The sequence below is a fragment of the Myotis myotis genome, unplaced genomic scaffold (assembly GCF_014108235.1).
Source record: "Myotis myotis isolate mMyoMyo1 unplaced genomic scaffold, mMyoMyo1.p scaffold_m19_p_6, whole genome shotgun sequence".
Taxonomy (NCBI): domain Eukaryota; kingdom Metazoa; phylum Chordata; class Mammalia; order Chiroptera; family Vespertilionidae; genus Myotis; species Myotis myotis.
The window spans coordinates 80,768,571-80,789,743 of record NW_023416368.1 but is presented as its reverse complement, the minus strand read 5'-3'; the positions used below and the strand labels follow the sequence as shown (position 1 = coordinate 80,789,743).

The window sequence follows — 21,173 nt, the reverse complement described above, 5'->3', positions numbered from 1 at the left end:
GTCACCCCAGGATTGTCCTACAGGTTAGAGGTAGAGCCCACAAATGAGCCTCAAGCAGCCACCTGCACAAGGGACAGAAACCCAAGTGAGGATGTGTTCAGGGTGCCAGGAGCCGAGGGGGGCCTGAGTGTCAAGAGGCGAAGCCACGCGCTCCGAGGAGTTGGGTAAGGCAGGGACTGAGGAGTGCCTGCTGTCTCAGGGCACTGCCACTCGGGGTTTGATGCGGCCCCACTTGCCGGCTGAGCCATCTGCAGGGAGTTTTCTTTGGCTCATTGGTGTTGCTGCTGTTTGGCTTGTCTGTTGACTTACTGACGCCACCTGGCTTTGGGAAATGTCACTTGAAAAGTCCTCATTTCCGCCTCCTTGAAATGGGCCAGCTGAGCTCGATTCTCACCTGGTGGTAGAGTGGAGCTCGAAGCAGGTGCCTCTCAGGAAACCTGCTTTTGAGTTGGGCACACCTGGTTTCCCATGCACCTGTGTGTGGGCCTCTGCTGCATCCCCATCTCACACTCTTGTCACACGTCTTCCACCTGCTCGATGGCAGTTGGACAGATGAGTAGGCGTGGCCTCATTCACTTTAAATCAGAAGGAATGAATTCTTTAAAGGCAGCCTCCAGGCGTGCTGTGCAGTCGAGTGAGGCCAGCAGCCTGTTGGAATGCACAAGCGGCAGGACAGTGGTGGCGCTGGCACTGATGTGTCCGTGCGACACCTGCTTTCACAGAGGACAGTCCTGCTGGAGAGGCCCAGCAGGCGTGCTTGGCAGGGCCCTCTGGGCCAGGAGAAACATGGGCTTGAATTTGGGTAGCCAAGAAGACTCAAGAGCAAGAGCAGGGAATAGGGCTCAGAATGGGTTGGAGTGAGATGGGGACCAGCCAGCTGCGCCATCGTCCGTGCCTCAGCGGGAAGCCTCAGGGGTGGCTGGAGAATTGAGGGGCAAGGCTGGCCTGGGATGCAGAGGCTGTAGACTGGCATTTGCCAAGTTGGTGGGGGCCGGTCTGGACAGTGCAAGTCTGCTGTGGTGCAGGGGGGTCTCAGTGCTTTGTGTCCCCATCACAGCTTCCTGGGGCCCCTTCACCTCTTTTCCTCTCCTTATTTCCAGATGAATTTAAGTGCCCTGTCAAGGAGGAGATCGCGCTGACCAGCGGTGAATGGGAGGTTTTGGCCAGGCATGGCTCCAAGGTACCAGCGTCTCCATGCACACTTGTACATGCACAGGCACATAGACACACACTTCTGGTCCCTCTCAAGACCTCTTGTGCTTGTGGCTTCCCTGCCCCCACCTGGCCACTCCTCCCTCCTGCTCCGCCCCCTCCACAGCCCCAGCATGCCCAAGGCCAAGGCTGGAGGCACCCTGGGTCCAGGATGCAGGGCCCCATCTGAGCACATTCTCAGGGCCACAGGGAGCTTTCTGTTATCCTCCTTCCACTCCATGAAACCACGCAACCCTGGAAGAACAGTTTGTGGGACACTTGGGGTGCCCACTGTGGGATCGTCTTGCAGCTTCCAACCAGGGCCCCCCACACACACACTTGCCCGAGGGGAGGTTCAGGAGCAAAGGATGCGGCCACAGGGAAGACCAGAGGCGTTCGTTCCAGTCCCCCAAACGCACCTCTTAAATACACAGCGCGACTTTGCCTCTGGCTACAGCATCTTCACAGGGTCCAGGTCTACAGAATTCCAGATTTTACAAAGGGTCCCCTTCATCAGACTTCCTGATCCCTACTTCACACCAGCATAAATGCCTCGTGGACCAAAGACAGACATATTAGCACATGTGTGTCCCTCCCAGTGCTCTTCACATGGTGGGAAGTGGCAGTCAGTCAACACGAGTGGCCAGCAGTGGTAGGGAGGTCCAGGCTCCGTAGGGAACCGTGTTGATTACAGCAGAACCACACCTGCCGGAAAGCCCTGTCACCGACTTGTAAAGCCGTCACTACAAATTGCTGGGAAAGAAGTTGTAAAACCATGAGCACAGTCCCAATTCAATCAGATTTTAAATTCTCATCTTTATGTGTGAGGCAAGAGGGCCAGAAAGTGGGGCACCCAGAGGTTAAAGGACAGTCACCTACTCTTAGTGGCTGTGCTTGCTTGCGGTCAGTCTTGCTGGAGGTGTTCTCCCACCCTGTCCCCCGACCCCAGCTCTTAGCCTAGCTCTGCCCCGCAAGGAGTAACTGGGTACTAAGACTCTGTTTCCTCATCTGTGAAATGGAACCATCTAGTACAGTGATGGCGAACCTTTTGAGCTCGGCGTGCCAGCATTTTGAAAAACCCTAACTTAACTCTGGTGCCGTGTCACATATAGAAACTTTTTGATGTTTGCAACTATAGTAGAACAAACACTTATATTTTTGATATTTTATATATTTAAATGCCATTTAACAAAGAAAAATCAACCAAAAAAATGAGTTTGCGTGTCACCTCTGACACGCATGTCGTAGGTTCGCCATCACTGATCTAATAGCTCTAATTCTTTCATCCTGACAACTGGTCTCTCCCCTTGTTAGTGCTGATGATTCTCTGTGGGGGCATCCTGGGCACTACAGGGTGTTGAGCAGCCTCCCTGCCTCCCACCAGAAGTACTCCCAATTGTGACCACCACAGATGTCCCCAGACATAGCCAGGTGTCCCCTGGAGGCAGAACCACCCTGGGTGAGGACCCTGCTTTAAAGTACTTTGAAGCCCTGGGCATATATAGGGTTTGGCACACACTTAAGCCCGCATCATCCCTTTCTCTCTCACCGAACATTACATTGGCATGCCTTATCTTTTTACTCAGAAATTAAAAAACAAAAGGAGCTAGAGTGACCTCTAACATCCCTGCCTGAGGTCATGTGCCCCCAGCCTATTTCTGCGCTCCCTCTGGAAAGATGTGGCCGTGGTGGGTCCCTGGCCTGGAGAACGCCGATTTCCCCATTTGTTTGAGTTTTCAAGGACATCCTCTCTTTCTAGAAAACCTTTATTTAAGAAGCATGGTAACAATGAACAGTCAGTATTTGTTATAATGACTGGGTCATTCTAGGTACGACGCACATCGGAATCCCCTTCCGCCCTCACCCTGCACTCTGCAGCCTCTCCCCCTCCTTGGAGGTGACCACAGAGGGACATCACTTGCAGAGCTTTCCTATTTGCACACATCATTTTAGGGGATTTCTAGAGGTTTTATAGAAAATAGTTTTTTTGTGGACACAGAGAATTGTGCCATAGTTATGGGAACAATTCCACCTTTTTGGACACTCCTATTGTCACCTTTCTTTAGTTTTAAGAGCACTTTGAGCATCTTTGTCCCTCCATTTTGAAATCCCCTCCTGGGCGAAGTCCTCAGGAACAGTTCCCAGAGGTCTCACTGCCAGGTCAGAGGACACACTTTTTTGTTTTGCCTCCATTGTTGCCAGATTGGCCCCAGAGAGGCAGTGCCTGTCCCCATCCCGAGCAGGGTTTTTCCTCTCCTCCTGAGGACATCACCTGAGAGCCCCACAGGGATACAGGTGGGGCAGGGAGTGCCACCTCTTTACTCCATGCATCTGAGTCACAGGTGGGCCAAACCCACCCGGGACCAGGGGCTGGGGCTGACAGGCCCTTGGGCCCAGGATGGCCCCTCCCTCTGCCTCTGTGGGAGGCTCTGGGCATGCCCAGAGTAACTGTCCAGGGTTCTGATTCTAAGTTGCTCCTGGATGTGCAGCCAGCCCAGCTAGATCGAGATCTACTCCCGCCCCACAGGGTCTGAGAAGTGCATCTCTTCCAGACACTTCTCCGGCCAACTTGGGAGATAACAGGTCCCCTGCTCACAGAACACTGGCCCTCCCTGTGGGGGTAGGGAGATGGGCGGGGGTCATGGGAAAGCAGACCTGGGAAGCGTTGAGCAGCCTCACAAGGAGCCCCTGTGTCCCCACAGATCTGGGTCAACGAGGAGACGAAGCTGGTGTACTTCCAAGGCACGAAGGACACTCCCCTGGAGCACCACCTCTACGTGGTCAGCTACGAGTCGGCCAGTGAGATTGTGCGCCTCACCACGCCCGGCTTCTCCCACAGCTGCTCCATGAGCCAGGTGGGCACTCCCCTGAGTCCGGATGCTCTTGATGGCACTATCCCTGTACCCGCCTTAGCCTCTCAGAGCATTCTAGAACAGCCATGGGCGAACTATGGCCCACGGGCCGGACCCGGCCTGTTTGAAATGAATAAAACTAAAAAAAAAAAGACCGTACCCTTTTATGTAATGATGTTTACTTTGAATTTATATTAGTTCACACACTCCATCCATTCTTTTGTTCCGGCCCTCCGGTCCAGTTTAAGAACCCATTGTGGCCCTCGAGTCAAAAAGTTTGCCCACCCCTGTTCTAGAACATCAGGCAGCAGCCAAGCACAGGGCCACTCCCCATCCAGGGTAAACAGTTGGTAGCAGTTTGCCGACTATAGAACCAGAAAGATGGTATAGGAAGAATCTGAGTCTGACCACGTGGGACCCATGGCCAGGGGACAGAGTCCTCTGGGCCTCAGTTTGCTTATCTGAAAAATGGGGGTAATGATAACAGTAGCCACCCCACATGGGTGGGGTTTTGAGGTTTAAATGAGCACTTACACAGGGTAAGGATGGTCAGTATCAGTGAAGGTTGGCCAGTGATGGGACAAAGGGTGCAGAATTGGGGGGTGGGGAGAGGTGCTCAGCGCCCCCGTCCTACCCGCAGAATTTCGACATGTTCATCAGCCACTACAGCAGTGTGGGCACACCACCCTGCGTGCACGTCTACAAGCTGACCGGCCCCGATGATGACCCTCTGCACAAGCAGCCTCAGTTCTGGGCCAGCATGATGGAGGCAGCCAGTGAGTATCCCCAGATCCTCTGGGACTTGACCGAGACTTGCCGTTGGGAGCCTCAGCTTGCCCGTCTAGAAAATGGATTGGGGTCCCATCCGATAACACTGGTGAGAGGAGGGTGTCCTGGAATGTGTGAGGCAGCGAGCGGCCTGCAGCCCTCCCTGCTAGGCCTCCCCAGCATCTGGCCTCTCCCGGCAGCCCTGAGAGCTCCTCTCAAACATGACCACTGGCCCCAGCTGTCCTGTGGGCTCTGCCCCTGGGACAGTCTCTCCTTTCTGTGCTGCAGTTAAGGCCTGCCCTCACAGAGCAGACTCGTTTTAGGAGCCGACTGCCTGCCAGTGGGTCCCTGAGGCATCCTTGTCCTCAGGGGCAGCGTCTCCAGGGCGCAGAGCAGATGCTTGGGAGCCTTTGTAGAAGAAGGCCTGGAGGTCAGGCACAGGCGGAGCCTCGTAAAACAGGAGGCAGCTGTCAGTTTGCCCAGGAGCCAGGAGAGCGGCCTTCTTGCTGCTGGGGTGACCCCAGGTTCCAATTCTGGCTGCAGAACCAAGGACAAGTCAGCTTGCCTTCCTAAAATGTTCCTTTATCTGCAAAGTGTTACAAGGTCTATTCTTAGGATGAAAATCAAAGCCTTCCAAACACACAAGAATCTCTCCCTAAGCAGGACGCCCTTCCCTGACCCAGACCTGCCACTTGCTAGAATTCCAGATGTTCTGGGAAATAGGAAGCCCTGGCATTTGTAAAGTATTTATGGGCTAGAAAACATCTTTATCATCACCCCCTGGAACCTTAATAGGTAAAAGGCTTCTCCACCTAATACAGTGGTTCTCAACCTTCCTGATGCCGCGACCCTTTAATACAGTTCCTCTTGTTGTGGTGACCCCCAATTTCATTGTTACAAATTGAACATAATTAAAGCATAGTGATTAATCACAAAAACAATATGTAATTATGTATGTGTTTTCCGATGGTCTTAGGGGGCCCCTGTGAAAGAGTCGTTCGACCCCCAAAGGGGTCGCGACCCACAGGTTGAGAACCACTGACCTAATAACTCAGTCCATGACTCTCTGTACATCAACAACACTGGACATGATGGAGCAGGACCCTCAGCCCTGGTTCACAGATGAGGGCGGGTCTTGCACAGCAGCAGGGGAGCAGCGATGGGAACTTGGGTGTCCTGATGTCCAGCCCTGGACCTGCAGGCAGGAGGACTAGGGACTGTTGTCTAAAACTGCTGATCTTGCCATGTTTGCAGACAACCTCTATGAGCAGTTGGCCAGCTGTGGCCAAATCCCGCCACGCTCCGTCATTTGCATTGTCGGTGGCCGCCTTAGGGCCACAACAGCAAAGCTTGGTTGTTGGTTGTTACTACAGAGACACTGAAAGTCTCCTCAGCACCTAAGGCCAAAAATATTCTCCACCCCTTTCCAGTAAACATTCCACAACCTACATTACCACTTAACTTTTTAAAAAAATATTTTTTAATGGATTTTAGAGAGAGAGGAAGGAAGGAGGGGGTGGGGGGAGAGAGAGAGAGAGAGAGAGAGAGAGAGAGAGAGAGAGAGAGGGAGAGAGAGAAACATTGATCAGTTGTCTTCCATATACACTCCAAACTCCGATTGGGGATTGAACCTGCAATCTGGGTACATGCACTGACCAGGAATCGAACCGGCGACCTTTCGGTACACAGGACAATACTCAGTCAACTGAGCCACACCAGCCAGGGCACCTTATTTAACTTTCAAATCTGCACCCTGTTTACCTGAATAAAATCATCTTAGAGACTTTCTTCATGATCATGATCCAAACACCCGTGTTGCTTTGCAAAAATGAAAGCAGTATATATATAAAGATTTGAGAGAAACAGACCATGAAATTGTCTGTCAAATCACAGAAGTGATGTCACCTTCCTGGGGGAATCAGCTAGCGCAGTGATGGTAAACCTATGACACGCGTGTCAGAGGTGACACGCGAACTCAATTTTTGGTTGATTTTTCTTTGTTAAATGGCATTTAAATATATAAAATAAATATCAAAAATATGTCTTTGTTTTACTATGGTTGCAGATATCAAAAAATTTCTATATGTGACACGGCACCAGAGTTAAATTAGGATTTTTCAAAATGCTGACACGCCGAGCTTAAAAGGTTCGCCATCGCTGGGCTAGCGTCAGCGGCTGCTGGAGCCGGTTCACTCCTGGCCCTCGATGACTTAAAAAACCTTTGAGCCCTAACCGGTTTGGCTCAGTGGATAGAGCGTCGGCCTGCGGACTCAAGGGTCCCAGGTTCGATTCTGGGCAAGGGCATGTACCTTGGTTGTGGGCACATCCCTAGTAGGGGGTGTGCAGGAGGCAGCTGATCGATGTTTCTCTCTCATCAATGTTTCTCTCTCATCGATGTTTCTAACTCTCTATCCCTCTCCCTTCCTCTCTGTAAAAAAAAAAAAAAATCAATAAAATATGTTTTAAAAAATAAATAAAAAACCTTTGAAAAGCAGAGGATGGGGTGCTTCCAGCTCACCCTCAGCGGGTGGAGGCCAGGCAGGCAGTGGAGTGTGGGTGTCAGCTGGCTCTGGGCTCCTGTCTGAGTAGCCACGGCTTCTCTGTCTGTAGGCTGCCCCCCCGATTATGTGCCCCCGGAAATCTTTGACTTCCACACGCGGTCTGATGTGCAGCTCTACGGCATGATCTACAAGCCGCATGCAGTGCAGCCAGGGAAGAAGCACCCCACTGTCCTCTTTGTGTACGGAGGCCCCCAGGTGGGTACTGGCCCTGTTCCTCACACCCCCAGTCATGCCAGGACTGGAGTGCCCCCTCTGACCACACAGGGTTCTGGGTCCCTCAAGCTTCTGCCTCTGGCTTTCTGTACACCTTATCCTCCCTGATGACCACCGCTCCCCCTTCTCCTGCTGATGCTCCCTTGTCCCTTTGGGAAGCCCCCCTCATCCCAAGTGTTCCTTTGGGCCACCTGCCCAATAGTGATCCACTCTCACCCATGGCCACCAGCATGAGGACAGAGGTGGCCGTGGGCCCTGGGCCCAGGTCTCTGAGAAGGGGACATCTAAGACAGGGGTTCTCACTTGGAGTCCTGTCCTTCAGGGGACACTGGATGGTATCTGGACAATTATCACAACTCGGGGGAAAAACACTCCTGGCATCGATGAGTGGAGGCCAGTCTACATGCTCCAGCGCCCACTACGCACCCCTCCCCACATACACACACACACACACACACACACACACACACACACACACACACACACACACACAGGGAATGATAAGGCCCGGAATAGTAACAGCACCAAAGTGAGGAGCTGGTTGAAGTCAAGTTCCTCAGAGAAAGCACCTGCTTCCACACCAGCCATTCCCCCACCAGCATTTGTGTCTGCTTTTTAGAGATAACTGAGGGTAGAAAGGAGGCAGAACAGGCTGTAGGAACAAGGCTTGGTGCAGCATGGGCCCCTCTCCCTTTCCACTCCCCCACGTCCAGAACCCTTCCGGGCCATTCATAGTCTTTACAGTAAAGTACAAGGTCCTTATTAGGCTGGAAGACCCCCGCCCCGTCCCTCTGGCATCGGGGCCATCTAGCCCATTCTGTCTCGCATCTCACGCTGGATTTCTTACCACTTGCCCAGAGCCCCACGTCCTCGCTTTGCCTCCCCCCACAGGTGCAGCTGGTCAATAACTCCTTCAAGGGAATCAAGTATTTGCGGCTCAACACCCTGGCGTCCCTGGGCTACGCCGTAGTTGTGATTGATGGCAGGGGCTCATGTCAGCGAGGTCTTCGGTTCGAAGGGGCCCTGAAAAACCAAATGGTAACTTTTCTTCCCAGTCTCTCTGGGCCCTTCCTGTGTAGTGAAGGGAGATCTGGGTTTTGTTGGCTCAGGGTTTGGGGCGGCTCTGGGTCACCTCCTTCAAGGACCATCATAAGTGGAGTGGCCTTTTGGAACCAAGGGGAACATCTGCTTTGCTGCTCAGCTCTGAGCTTCGTCTCATGGGGACACAGGTATACACCCATCCCACCTGGTGCCTGAAACCAGACACATCAGTACAGGCCCAGGCGGCAGGAGGAGCCAAGGGCTGGGCTGGACAGGGACTGGTGGCTGCACAAGTGGTGCTAACGGGGATGGTGGAGTCCATGATGATGATGGTGATGGTTGTGTTGATGATGTGGTGGTCGTGGTGGTGGTGGTGGTGGTGATGGTGGTGATGGTGGTGGTGATGGTGGTGGTGGTGATGGTGGTGACAGTAGTGATTGTGTTAATGGTGGTGATGGTGATGATCGTGGTGGTGGTGGTGGTGGTGGTGATGGTGATGGTGGTGATGGTGATGGTGGTGACAGTAGTGATTGTGTTAATGGTGGTGATGGTGATGGTGATGATGGTGGTGGTGGTGGTGATAGTGATTGTGTTAATGGTGATGGTGGTGGTGGTGGTGATGGTGGTGGTGATGGTGATGGTGATGGTGGTGACAGTAGTGATTGTGTTAATGGTGGTGATGGTGGTGGTGGTGGTGGTGGTGGTGGAGATGATGACACCAGCTATTCATTGAGCCCTAGCATGTGCCAGACCTCTGAGTGTAGGACACTCACCATCTCATGTTGCCCTCATGTCCACTGTAAAATGGGTCCTATTCAGGTTAACACCCTCGTTTTGGGGTGGGAAAACTGAGGCCCAGAGAGAGGATGTGACTTTCTCAGAGGAACAGCCAGGAAGTAGCAGGGCAGGGTTGGTGCCAGGCCTGTCTGACCACTGCCCCAGAGAGCAGGGCGAGTGAGAATGGAGCTTTGATCCGAGAGGAAGAGGGCTCCTCACAAGGGGCAGAGGTGGGACAGCAGTAGGAGGAGCCACTGAGAGGTTCCCGGCCTCGTCCCCCAGGGCCAGGTGGAGATTGAGGACCAGGTGGAGGGCCTACAGTTCGTGGCCCAGAAGTACGGCTTCATCGACCTGAGCCGGGTGGCCATCCACGGCTGGTCCTACGGAGGCTTCCTGTCGCTCATGGGGCTGATCCACAAGCCTCAGGTGTTCAAGGTGGGTCCCGCCCCGCGCCCTCCTCTTGTCTGCTAGCACCCGCCCAGGCCCCGGCGCCCTTGGGGGAGGCATCTCGGCAGGGCTTTGCCACGTGGCTGTTTCTCCCCGCAGCAGCCCCACGGGGCCGAGCCCCCCTCCTCATTGCCCGCCACTGCTGACCCCAGGATGGCGTCCGGCTGCACAAAACCCCGCCAGCAGCTCTCTGTGGGAGGCTGAGCCTGGGACCCCGGCCTCGGATGGGCAGAGGTGGGGCATGGTGTGAAGAGCATCGGGGGAGGGGCCCCCAGGCCGCAGCACTGTCCGGGCACCGCGGGGCGGCGATGAGGAGGAGGAGGCAGAAAGGCAGTGGGACCAGGGAGGAGCCGATCCCGGCCTAAACATGCCCGTTCAGTTCACCCTCCCTCGACAGCACACAGTCCACGGGGGACACGTGGTCTGAGGGCCCCTCCCTGCCAGCCCCCCTCCCATGTGCATGCCTGCTCCTCATGTCCTCCGGGGGAGGCCCCGGGACAGCCAGTTGAATGAGGGCTCCCGAAACCTGACCCATGTGCATGTGTCTCTCCTCTTCTCTCTCTTTCTCTCCGCCCTGGGGCCCACAGGTGGCCATCGCAGGTGCCCCGGTCACAGTCTGGATGGCCTATGACACAGGGTACACGGAACGTTATATGGACGTCCCGGAGAACAACCAACTTGGCTATGAGGCGGGCTCCGTGGCCCTGCACGTGGAGAAGCTGCCCAACGAGTAAGGCCCCTCCCTGCCCTGGCAGTTCTGAGTCACTGGGTGCTCCTGCCTCTGACACTGCTCCCTGGCTTCCGCTCCTCCCTCTCCCTGCTTCAGTCTCACGTCCCCTCCCGCAGCCCTGTCGCCTCTCCGACCCTCCCAGGAGGTGGTGTCTGGGTGCTCTGGGAGGGAGGCCCCTGGCCCTGCCCTCAGAATGCTGTAAGGAAAGTTCTAGGTTTGTACCACTGCACATGTGGGCAGCCTCATTACCCAAGCTCATGGCCTGCCAGAGGCCCATCAGTTGGTCTTCAACATGAACAGCCTTTGTCTTGTGGATTTTGACACTCTGGTTTGGGACCCAGTTCCACATGGTTATAACACTGGATGCATCAGACCAGCTCAGATGTCCTTTGGCATGCCTTTGGCATTGGCATCTGATTCTCTGATTAAAGAAATCCGTGTTGCCACTTTCAGCTGTGGCTCTGTCTGAACGTATGCCGGGCTCCCATGCCTTTCATGCTGGGGTTCCCTTTGCCCTCTAACCCCGCCTGGGCTCCCTGGGAGGCCAACATGCAGCCAAACTTGGAACTCCCTGCTCTAGACCTGTGCCATCTACTTCAGATCACATTCACTCACATCCACTGAGATAATCAATCCATTGAGATAGGCGCAGATTGCTGGTTGCCAGGGTGCGGAAATGACTGATGATGCCGTGGGGTTTTGCTTTGGGGTGTTGGAATGTTCTGGAACTAGATAGAGGTGATGGTTGTACAACCTTGTGAATACACAAAATGCCCCCGGAATTTTGCTTTAAAATGAGTTAACTTCAGGCTATGGGAATTGCACCCCAATAAATTACTTTTTAAAGTCCAATGTGACCACTTTTGCCACATTTCAAGTGCTCAGCCACGTGTGCTGGTGACTTTTGGGCTGGGCAGTTCTATAACCTTCCGTCATCCCACAGTACCTCGGGGCAGCACTGCCCTAAAAACTTTCTGTAGCTCAGGCCATTGCACACGTAGCCAAGAGCATCCTCTCCCCTCCTTGCCCGGAATTGAGGAGGTCTCCCTGGCCCACCAGTTATGCTGGTGTGTCTCCCCCCCTCAACCCTGCCCCCCTCCCTCCACTACCTGTTACTTCCGCCCTCGCTGCCCCTGGGCTGGAGAAGGACACTGGGACTACTGCCTCTGGGCGGGAGAGGAGGGTCCCACCTCCACCCTCACCCCACCTTGTCTTCCAGGCCCAACCGCCTGCTCATCCTGCACGGCTTCCTGGATGAGAACGTGCACTTTTTTCACACAAACTTTCTCGTCTCCCAGCTGATTCGAGCCGGAAAACCTTACCAGCTCCAGGTGGGTGGCTTCTGGATTCTTTGGGTCCCTCCCGGGAGCTGACAAGGTGGGAGTGGCAATCAGGGTGCATCACCTCTCACTGCACTTGCCACCTCTCCCTGGCCTCCCTGTAACCAGTGTCCATTCGTCCTTGATGCAGCAGTCATGGTTGATCGCTCCGGTCCATGCTGCCCCAGTGCTGGGAACACAGCTAGACTCACCCCAGCCCAGAGCCTGGTGGAGGGTGGTCAATGCAACTGAAATCACGCAGAGGTTTTAAACCAAGAAACTTGGAGGAACTATCCAGGGTTCTGCAAGCATCTACGTGGGGTATTGGCTGGGATGTCAGAAAATTTCCTAAAGAGGTGGCATTTAAAGGAACTAAAGACTACGTGGGGAGTCAGCCAGGCCCCAGGGTGGGGGAGGTGTGTGGAGGACACCAGACACAGGAAACCAGTGGATGGAGCAGCTCAGGGACAGGAGACTAGGGTGACTGGGGAGCAAGCTGGAGAGGAGTTAGAGACCAGGGCAGGCCCCGGTGGCTGGGCCTCAGGTGAAAAGTGGGGTATTGGGAAAGGGATGGTGCTTTAGTAGTAAGGGGTGGGCCTTGGGGGTGGGGGGTAAATGCTGGTATTTAGGGGGTGGGTCTTGCCTGGATTTTGTTCTAAGGGAGAGAAGAGATGTCCAGCCCTGAGAGCAGGACTGTGACTGTTTTGCTTGCTCTGTGACCAGCATCCCTCTGGCTGCCCTGTAGACAGGGGCCAGTAGGACATGAGCCATAGTCAGTTGTCCTGGCAGGAAAGGGGTCAACAGTGGGGAGCAAGAAGCCCAGTGGGTGTGGAGGAATTCTGGAGGCAAGAGGGACAGATTTGATCACATGCCACCCCGATGTCTGTCTGCTTCCCAGACGCCTCCATGTGCTCTGTCCTGTCGAACGTGGCAGGAGGGAAGCAGGCAGAGTTGGGTGTTTTTATTAATCCTCACCCAAGGGTAGGTTTATTGATTTTAGAGAGAAAGGAAGGGTGGGAAAGAGAGAGAAACATTGATTAGTTATCTCCCTTATGCCCCTCATCTGGGGACCGAACCCACAACCTAGGTATGTGCCCTGACCAGGAATCGAACCCGAAACCTTTTGGTGTACATGACAGTGATCCAACCAACTAAACCACCTAGCCAAGGCAAGGCCAGAGCTTCTGTGGGGGTGAAGAACTGTTAGAGTACCTCTCGGCAACCCCACCCCCAGCCACACGCTTCTCACAAATAGGCCAGAGGCAGCTGCAGATCAGGGCAAAGGTCAGGCGGGCCCAGGATGGAATCGCAAATGTCCTTGAGCCTGAAGCCATGACCAGGGAGCTGGGATAGTTGTTCCCTCCTATGTGGCAGGTCTGTTAGCCTTGGGCCTCGCTTCCTCATCTGTGAAATGGGCACAAATACCCCCTCCCTCCCAGTGAGGCTGTGAGAGCCAAATGAATTTTCGCAGGAAAAGCATTTAGACCCTGCCTCCCCAGGAGAAATTGGAAGTGAGAGAACACTCTGTTGGGGGTGGGAGCACGGCTCATGCTCTTTTGTCGCCATGCAGAAGTGGGTGGTAGCACAGGCCCTGCGGGGTGATGCCCTGAGCCAGAAATGGGGACGGGCCCCAGAGTGCCGGGGCAGGCCAGCAGAGTTGCTCAGTGCCACCAGCCCTGCCTTCTCTGTCCACTCAGATTTACCCCAACGAGAGACACAGCATCCGCTGCCCCGAGTCCGGCGAGCACTATGAAGTCACGCTGCTGCACTTTCTACAAGAATACCTCTGAGGGCCAAGGCACTCGGCCGCACACTTAGAGCACAAGTGGTTTCTCCGCCGCTGCCACCACCACCACCACCACCACCACCACCACCAGTGAGACCAGGTGGAAGGACCGAGTGGCCTTGCAGCTCCCACCCTGCAGTGCCCTCACCACAGCCCCTGCTGGACCGCCCAGGCCCAAGAGCCACCGCCTTCATGACCCGACGTCTTTTATCGTTTTTAAAAATGCTCCTGGATTCTTTGCCTGCTGCTTCTTGGTTGCCAAGACGGAGAGATACGGCTGACCCACAGGGCACTTCCTGAAGCCATCCCCTCTCCCCATTGTCTGGGAGCAGGACGCCTGAACTCCGCTGGGCACAGGAGAGGTTGGGTCTGCCTCCTGGGCCCTGGCCCACCACTGCGCCCAGCCCGGAAGCATGCGATTGGTTGCCTTTTCTCCTCACCAGCCCCATTTCCTACTTGTGTTTTGTTTTTGGGGACATTTTTCATAATTATTTAAAAGACAGAAAGCAAGGGGTGCCTAAATCTAGAATTGGGGTCTGCCGCTGAGTAACGGGGTGCAGCCCAGCCAGCACCCAGTGAACCCTGCCTCTTTCAAAGCCCAGAGTGGGGAGTGGTGGCCAGCAGGTATGAGCGATGCACACGGCGCAGAGCAGCCTCCTGGGCCAGCCTCTCCCCCGCTAGTAGGCAGGCTCTGAACTCGTTCAGCTTCGGTCTCTGCTGGCCAGCGGCTGCTGCCCACCCCAGCCCTCCAGCCATGTGTCTGCCTGGCCCGCACCGACCAGATTCCGGGGTTGGGAGTGGAACCATCCCCACCTCAGGGTTATCTTTACTCCTTCCTTTCCCTCCCTGCCACGAGTTCTGCCAGGGGCGGGCAAGAAAAAGGAAAAAAAAAAAAAAAAAAAAAGAACCCCAGAAACAAACCACCTCTACATATTAAGGAAAGAAAATATTTTTGTCAATTCTTATTCTTTTATAATTATGCGTGTACGAAGTAGGCTCATTAAACGATTCCAGATGGAAGCGTGGCCACTGCCTGAGTTTCCTTCTAAGCCCTGGGGATGGGGATGAGGGCATTTTGGAAAGTGCAGGGTCCAGGAGGTGGCAGAGCCAAAGGCATGACAATCTTTGTAGTCAGCCCTGGACGCCTTGGCATGAAAGGGAGGGACACCATGCCCTGCTCCTCCGAGTGGTCCAGTGAAGACAGTCCCCGCAGTTCTGATGTGTCACTCGGAATCCAGCATAGGATGTGGAGGGCGGTATAGACAGCCCCCCAGGCTTTCCCAGGGCAACAGCACAACCCAAGGTACAGCCTCCTGGCCGAGTGCTCTGTGGGCCACCATTACTTCCTTTTGCACTGTGCTTTTCCAGAGACATGACTGTGTTTCAGGCATCAGGAAACCCCCTTCTTCATGTTTGTCCCGATAGCAGAGAGATCCAGGGGGACTGGAGACGGCACACAGGATATTTGAGTTTCTGACAGCAGAATGGCCTTGCTGAGTGCAGTCATCCTCTCCATCCTTTGGGAAGCTCTACCTTTATTTTTAATTGCTTAAAAAATAAGTACAAAACGCTATTAGGGAGGAAAGATGCCCTTTGTCCCAAGTCTCTATTTTTAATAGCTGCATTCTATTCAGCTTTGTGAATGTTCTATAAATTATTTTGCCAGGAACCTATCAAGGACTAATAAAAGTTATTCTGGACTTTTTATATTAATCAGTATAAGGGTCAGCTGGCCTCTGTAAAGAGCCAGATAGTAAATATTTTGGGCTTTATAGGCCAGATAATCAGTGTTCCAACTACTCAACTTCACCCTTGTAGTTCAAAAGCAGCCATCAATGATATGTAAAGTGTAGGTTTAGCTGTGTGCCAATAAAACTTTATTTAGAAAACCAGGCATCTATCCAGATTCAACCCACAGACTGTAATTGGACAACTCCTGGTGTAAATGATACTGCAACCAATAGCCTTGTACATATTTTGGGTATATGTTTGAGTTTATTGGGTAAATTCCTAGAATTATCAAAGGCATATTCATTTTTAATTTTTGAAGAATACTGTCAACTTGCCTTCCAAAGAGAACACCTTGGTATGCACTTTTCCAAGAGGGAAGAAGAGTCAGTTTCTCCATTCCTTCACCAGTATTACGTGTTTTCAAACATTTTTATCTTCAATCTTAAGAGGTGAAATATGGCATCTCACTGTAACTTGAACTAAAAAATTTTTTGTGTGGGAATATTTTCATGTTTTAAAGACACTAATTTACTAGTAATAATTTGTCCCCTTTCTTTTGATCTATTGACCTCATTGGTTTATAGACACTATATATGAAGGAAATTAGTTCATTGTCATACAGGTTGAAAATTGAACTATGTTGCTGATTTCAAAATGTTTTACGGGTAGGATGGCTAAAATCATCTCAGGAACAAGATGTCTTTTACTTAACCCACTGTGAAATAAAATGGAGAGGAAACCAGTCCTAAATCACAGAATGATATAAACTTGTGGGAAAGAGGACTCGGGGGTTGCCCCAGGAGACTTGGCAGCTGGCAACCCTCAATCATGTCAAAGCAGGATCTCGTCATCATAACCTTCTCCCCCTGCCTCACCCAGTCAACATTCAGATTGTCATGAGACAGCATCTGTTGGCCAGACTTCAGTTAGTCACATTCTGCCCTGATAATGAGGTCTGGGAACAAGTTGGGTGCCAACAGGAAGGGGGAATGAATGGTGGGCAACTACAGAAGGACAAGTGTCTGACAGGTCTCAGTATCTCGAGATGGCAGGTTAGAGAGTCTTTTTCTTCCTGTTGATACATGGCCAGTTTCCTCACCTGATGGGATTCCATGAGCGGGAGGGTCCCTGATGCTATTTGAGGTTCCCTGTGCACGTGCTTGATTCCTTTCCCAGTATAAGTGCTCATCTCTTCCCTAATTGGCAAGAGCCCATATGTGGTAGACAAAACCCTGTGTCATATCAACTGCAGATATTTTCCTGGTTCGTCATTTTCCTTTCAAACATGTTTATGGTATTTTTCAAAAATAACTAGATACAGCCCAGCCAGTGTGGCTCGGTGGCTGAGCACCGATCTATGAACAAAGGAAGTTACGGTTTGATTCCTCAGCAGGGCACATCCCTGGGTTGCAGGCTCGATCCCCAGTCAGGGGTGTGCAGGAGGCAGCCGATCAGTAATTCTCATCATTGATGTTCCTATCCCTTTCTCCCTCTCCCTTTCTCTCTCTGATATTAATAAAAAAGACATTTTAAACAAATAATATATAGGAAGTTGCAAAAATAGCACAGTTCCATGTACCCATCTCCCAGAGTACATCTTTCATCTTAACCATAGTACATTGTCAGACCAGGAAATTGACGGTACAATGCAATTCCAGTGGTCGGCAAACTGCGGCTCGCGAGCCACATATGGCTCTTTGGCCCCTTGGGTGTGGCTCTTCCATAAAATACCGACTTCTGCGCATGAGCCACGAAGTTTCAATCGCACTGTACATGCGCACCTGCACGTGGTATTTTGTGGAAGAGCCACACTCAAGGGGCCAAAGAGCCATAATGTGGCTCGCGAGCCGCAGTTTGCCGACCACTGAACTAGACTAAACCTTACTTACATTTTAACAGCTTTCACATGCACTCTTTCTGTGTGTGTGTGTGTGTGTGTGTGTGTGTGTGTGGGTGTGTGTGTGTGTGTGTGGTTCTCTTCCACTCTGTCATCTGAGCAGATTCCTGTAACCAGCACCACAGCCGAAACAGAGTTGTTCATTCACCACCACGGAGCTCCTTCGTGTGGCCCCCTCACACCCACCCCTGCCCAGTGTGTGGTGTCCTGTCGGAGAAGTCCGTGATAGCTGTGCCATCTGTTGTTTCTTTTATTTTTTTAAATATATTTTATTGATTTTTTACAGAGAGGAAGGCAGAGGAATAGAGAGTTAGAAATATCAATGAGAGAGAAGCATCGATCAGCTGCCTCCTGCACACTCCCCCCTGGGGATGTGCCCGCAACCAAGGTACATGCTCCTGACCGGAATCGAACCCGGGACTCTTCAGTCCGCAGGCCGACGCTCTATCCACTGAGCCACACCGGCCAGGGCCTGTTGTTTCTTCTAAAACTGCTGGGTTTCACGTCGTGACTAGAAAGCAGGATCTTTGGAATGATGGCTTTTCCTTTAAGCTCCTTTAGTGTGCGTGTTGTGTATGTGTGTTCTGGGGTAAAAAGGAAAAACAAGAGGCGTGGGGCTCAGTCTTTCTAAACACACACACACACACACACACACACACACACACACACACCACACACACACACAACACACACACACCCACACACACACACACACACACACACACACACACACACACACACCCCCCCCACACACACACACACCCCCACACACACACACACCCCACACACACACACCCACACACACACACACCCCACACACACACACACACACACACACACACCCCCACACACACCCACACACACACACCCCCCCACACACACACACACCCACACACACACACCCCACACACACACACCCCCCCCACACCCCCCCACACACACACACCCCCACACACACACACACCACACACACACACACACACACACCCCCCACACACACACACACCCCCACACACACCACACACACACACACACACCCCCACACCCCCCCCCACACACACACACCCCCCACACACACACACACCACACACACACACACACACACCCCCCACACACACACACACCCCCCCCACACACACACCACACACACACCCCCACACACACACCACCCCCACCCCACCACACACACCACACACCACACACCCACACCACACACACACAACACCCCACCACACACACACACACACACACACACCACACACACACACACACACACCCACACACACACACACACACACACCCCACACACACAACACACCACACACCACCCCACAACACACACACACACACACACACACACACCCACACACACACACACACACACACACACACACACCCACACACACACACACACACCCCACACACACACACACACCACACACCCACACACACACACACACAACCCCACCCCACACACACACACACACCACACACACACACCCACACACACACACACACACACACACACACACACACCCACACACACACACCACACACACACACACACACACACCCACACACACACAACACACACCCAACACACACACACCACACACACACACACACACACCCACACACACACACACACACCACCCCCACACACACACACACACCACACACACACCACACACACACCACCACACCACACACACACACACACACCCCACACACACACACACCACACACACACACACACACACACACACACACACACACACACACCACACACACCACACACACACACACACCCACACACACACACACACACACACACACCCCACACACACACACACACCACACACACACACCCACACACACACACACACACACACACACACACACACACACACCCACACACACACCCCCCCCACACACACACACACACCCCTCTCTAGTAGGATACCCAGTCAGCTCATCATTGAAATACAATGTGTTGTTAACAACAGCTCTTGGCCACCAATTAAATTCTCCATAGCGACAAGCTGAAGGTCAGAGGCAGGTGGGAATGGGAAAGGAAAGATGAATGGAACCATGCTGTGTACAACACCAAAAAAACAGGACAGCAGAACCAATCTCCAATGAATCCAGGAGGAAATTTCCAAGGGGCGTGGATTCTGAAGTCAAGGTTATGTGCGGAGCCGTCAGCCTCTATAGGAGCCTCCTGCCCTCCCGAAACTGACCCTCATCCTGGGGTGGGGGTGGGGGTGCAGTAGAGATGTGAGTGTCACAGCCCAGCCTAAGGGTTGCCTGTGACATTTTCTCTCTTCATTCTGTTCTTTCAAGTCAGGAAGAACCAGGAAAAGAGGCTTAATTCTGGACACTCCTGGCCATCGGGGTTTCTTGAAATCCTAAGCAATTTGTGACCCTCCCCCCCACCGCCCTGCCTCCCACACACACACACACACAATGATTCCTCCTGTAGTTGAAAATCTGGGATTTCTTCATTGGCATCTGGGGCTAGCAGCACGGAGAATTTAGAGTTCTCACCTGCAGTCCCTCCATCAACCCTCCTGGCAACTCCTGAGGTGAGGACTATTTTCTCTTAGATTTTTTATCTTGAAATAGAATTCTCTCATGTCCCTTGCTCATCTTCCCCCAATGTTAACATGGCACAGGCCAGGTATTGAAGCCAGGACATGAACATCAACGCAATCCTATTATAGACACAGACACAGACACAGACACAGACACAGACACAGACACAGACACAGACACAGACACAGACACAGACAGACCTTATTTGAATTTCAGCATTTCTCCTGTGAAGTCATTTCTCTGGTCCAGGACTGTTATGGTTGAATATCTGTGTCTCCCCGAATTCCAGTTGAAGCCTACCCTCCAATGTGACTATTAGACGGGGAGGTTGGGGTGATTAGGCCACGAGGGTGTGGCCCCAAGACCGGGATCGGTGCCCTCACACCAGAGGCCCAGCGCTGGGCCCCTTTCCCCGAGGACAGGCCGAGGGCGCAGCCTGCGAACCGGGACGCGGGCTCACCGAAGCCGGATCCGCCCTCCCGGCCTCCGGAAGGTGAAAAGAAATGTGTTTTTGCCCCCGAATCTCTGGTATTTTTACGGCAGCCGGAATGCAGACAAGGAACCGAGGCAGGACCCTCGCATGGCAGCTTAGGGTCCGGATCTCCTTACTCTGCGACGGCTCCTCAGCTTTGTCTTCCATGACATTCTAACTGCTGGTTATCTTGTAAAACATCCCTCAACTGAGGTTCGTCTGATGGTTGCTCATTATTAGACGGAGACCCAGCATTTGGGGCGGGAATCCAGAGGTGCGTCCCGTGGGCGCTCCAGGACGCTGCAGTCTCATTTTTGGTGATGTTAACTTTGATCACTGGGCTAAGGTGGTGTCTCTATTGTAAAATTACTCTTTTTCTCGTTGTCGTTAATGAGTATCTTGGGGGAAAATACTTTGAGATCATGCAAATATCCTGTTTCTCCTCAGAACTTTCCACCACCCATTTTTAGTATCCATCAAGGGATCTTGGCTGCAACGATTATGAGGTATTTTCCCTGCGGTCATCTTCCATCTCCCTCACACAGCTTACGTTCACTAGTTTAAACTTTAGTGGCTGCCTTTTCTTTCCCTCCTTCCTTGTACAGTCACTAACTGGAAGAGCTGCGTTTAGTGAGGGCCGACGGAACCAAGACCACTCAGCGCGCGGGCCAGCCCTGCACTCCCCGCCCTCCCAAGCCCCGCCCCGCCCTCCCAAGCCCCGCCCCGCCCTCCCAAGCCCCGCCCCGCCCTCCCAAGCCCCGCCCCGCCCCCCAAGCCCCGCCCCAAGATGGCG

The 21,173-nt window shown here is 53.0% G+C and overlaps 1 protein-coding gene across 5 annotated transcripts in view; it reads left to right on the top strand.

Annotated features, from left to right (window-relative positions):
- Window positions 1-14,710, top strand: part of DPP9 (dipeptidyl peptidase 9) — a 38,991-nt gene extending 24,281 nt beyond the window's left edge. For 2 of the 5 annotated variants that reach the window (XM_036313118.1, XM_036313122.1), the window contains 9 exons: window positions 1,101-1,180; window positions 3,894-4,046; window positions 4,684-4,819; window positions 7,422-7,567; window positions 8,477-8,623; window positions 9,686-9,838; window positions 10,438-10,580; window positions 11,800-11,911; window positions 13,597-14,710. In XM_036313118.1, coding sequence (XP_036169011.1) covers window positions 1,101-1,180; window positions 3,894-4,046; window positions 4,684-4,819; window positions 7,422-7,567; window positions 8,477-8,623; window positions 9,686-9,838; window positions 10,438-10,580; window positions 11,800-11,911; window positions 13,597-13,689 — 1,163 coding nt within the window. In that variant the 3' untranslated portion in view covers window positions 13,690-14,710. Of the gene's footprint in view, window positions 1-1,100; window positions 1,181-3,893; window positions 4,047-4,683; window positions 4,820-7,421; window positions 7,568-8,476; window positions 8,624-9,685; window positions 9,839-9,949; window positions 10,085-10,437; window positions 10,581-11,799; window positions 11,912-13,596 lie in introns of those variants that run through there. The other 3 variants (XM_036313120.1, XM_036313119.1, XM_036313121.1) reach the window with 3 other exon arrangements.
- Window positions 14,711-21,173: the final 6,463 nt, after the last annotated feature.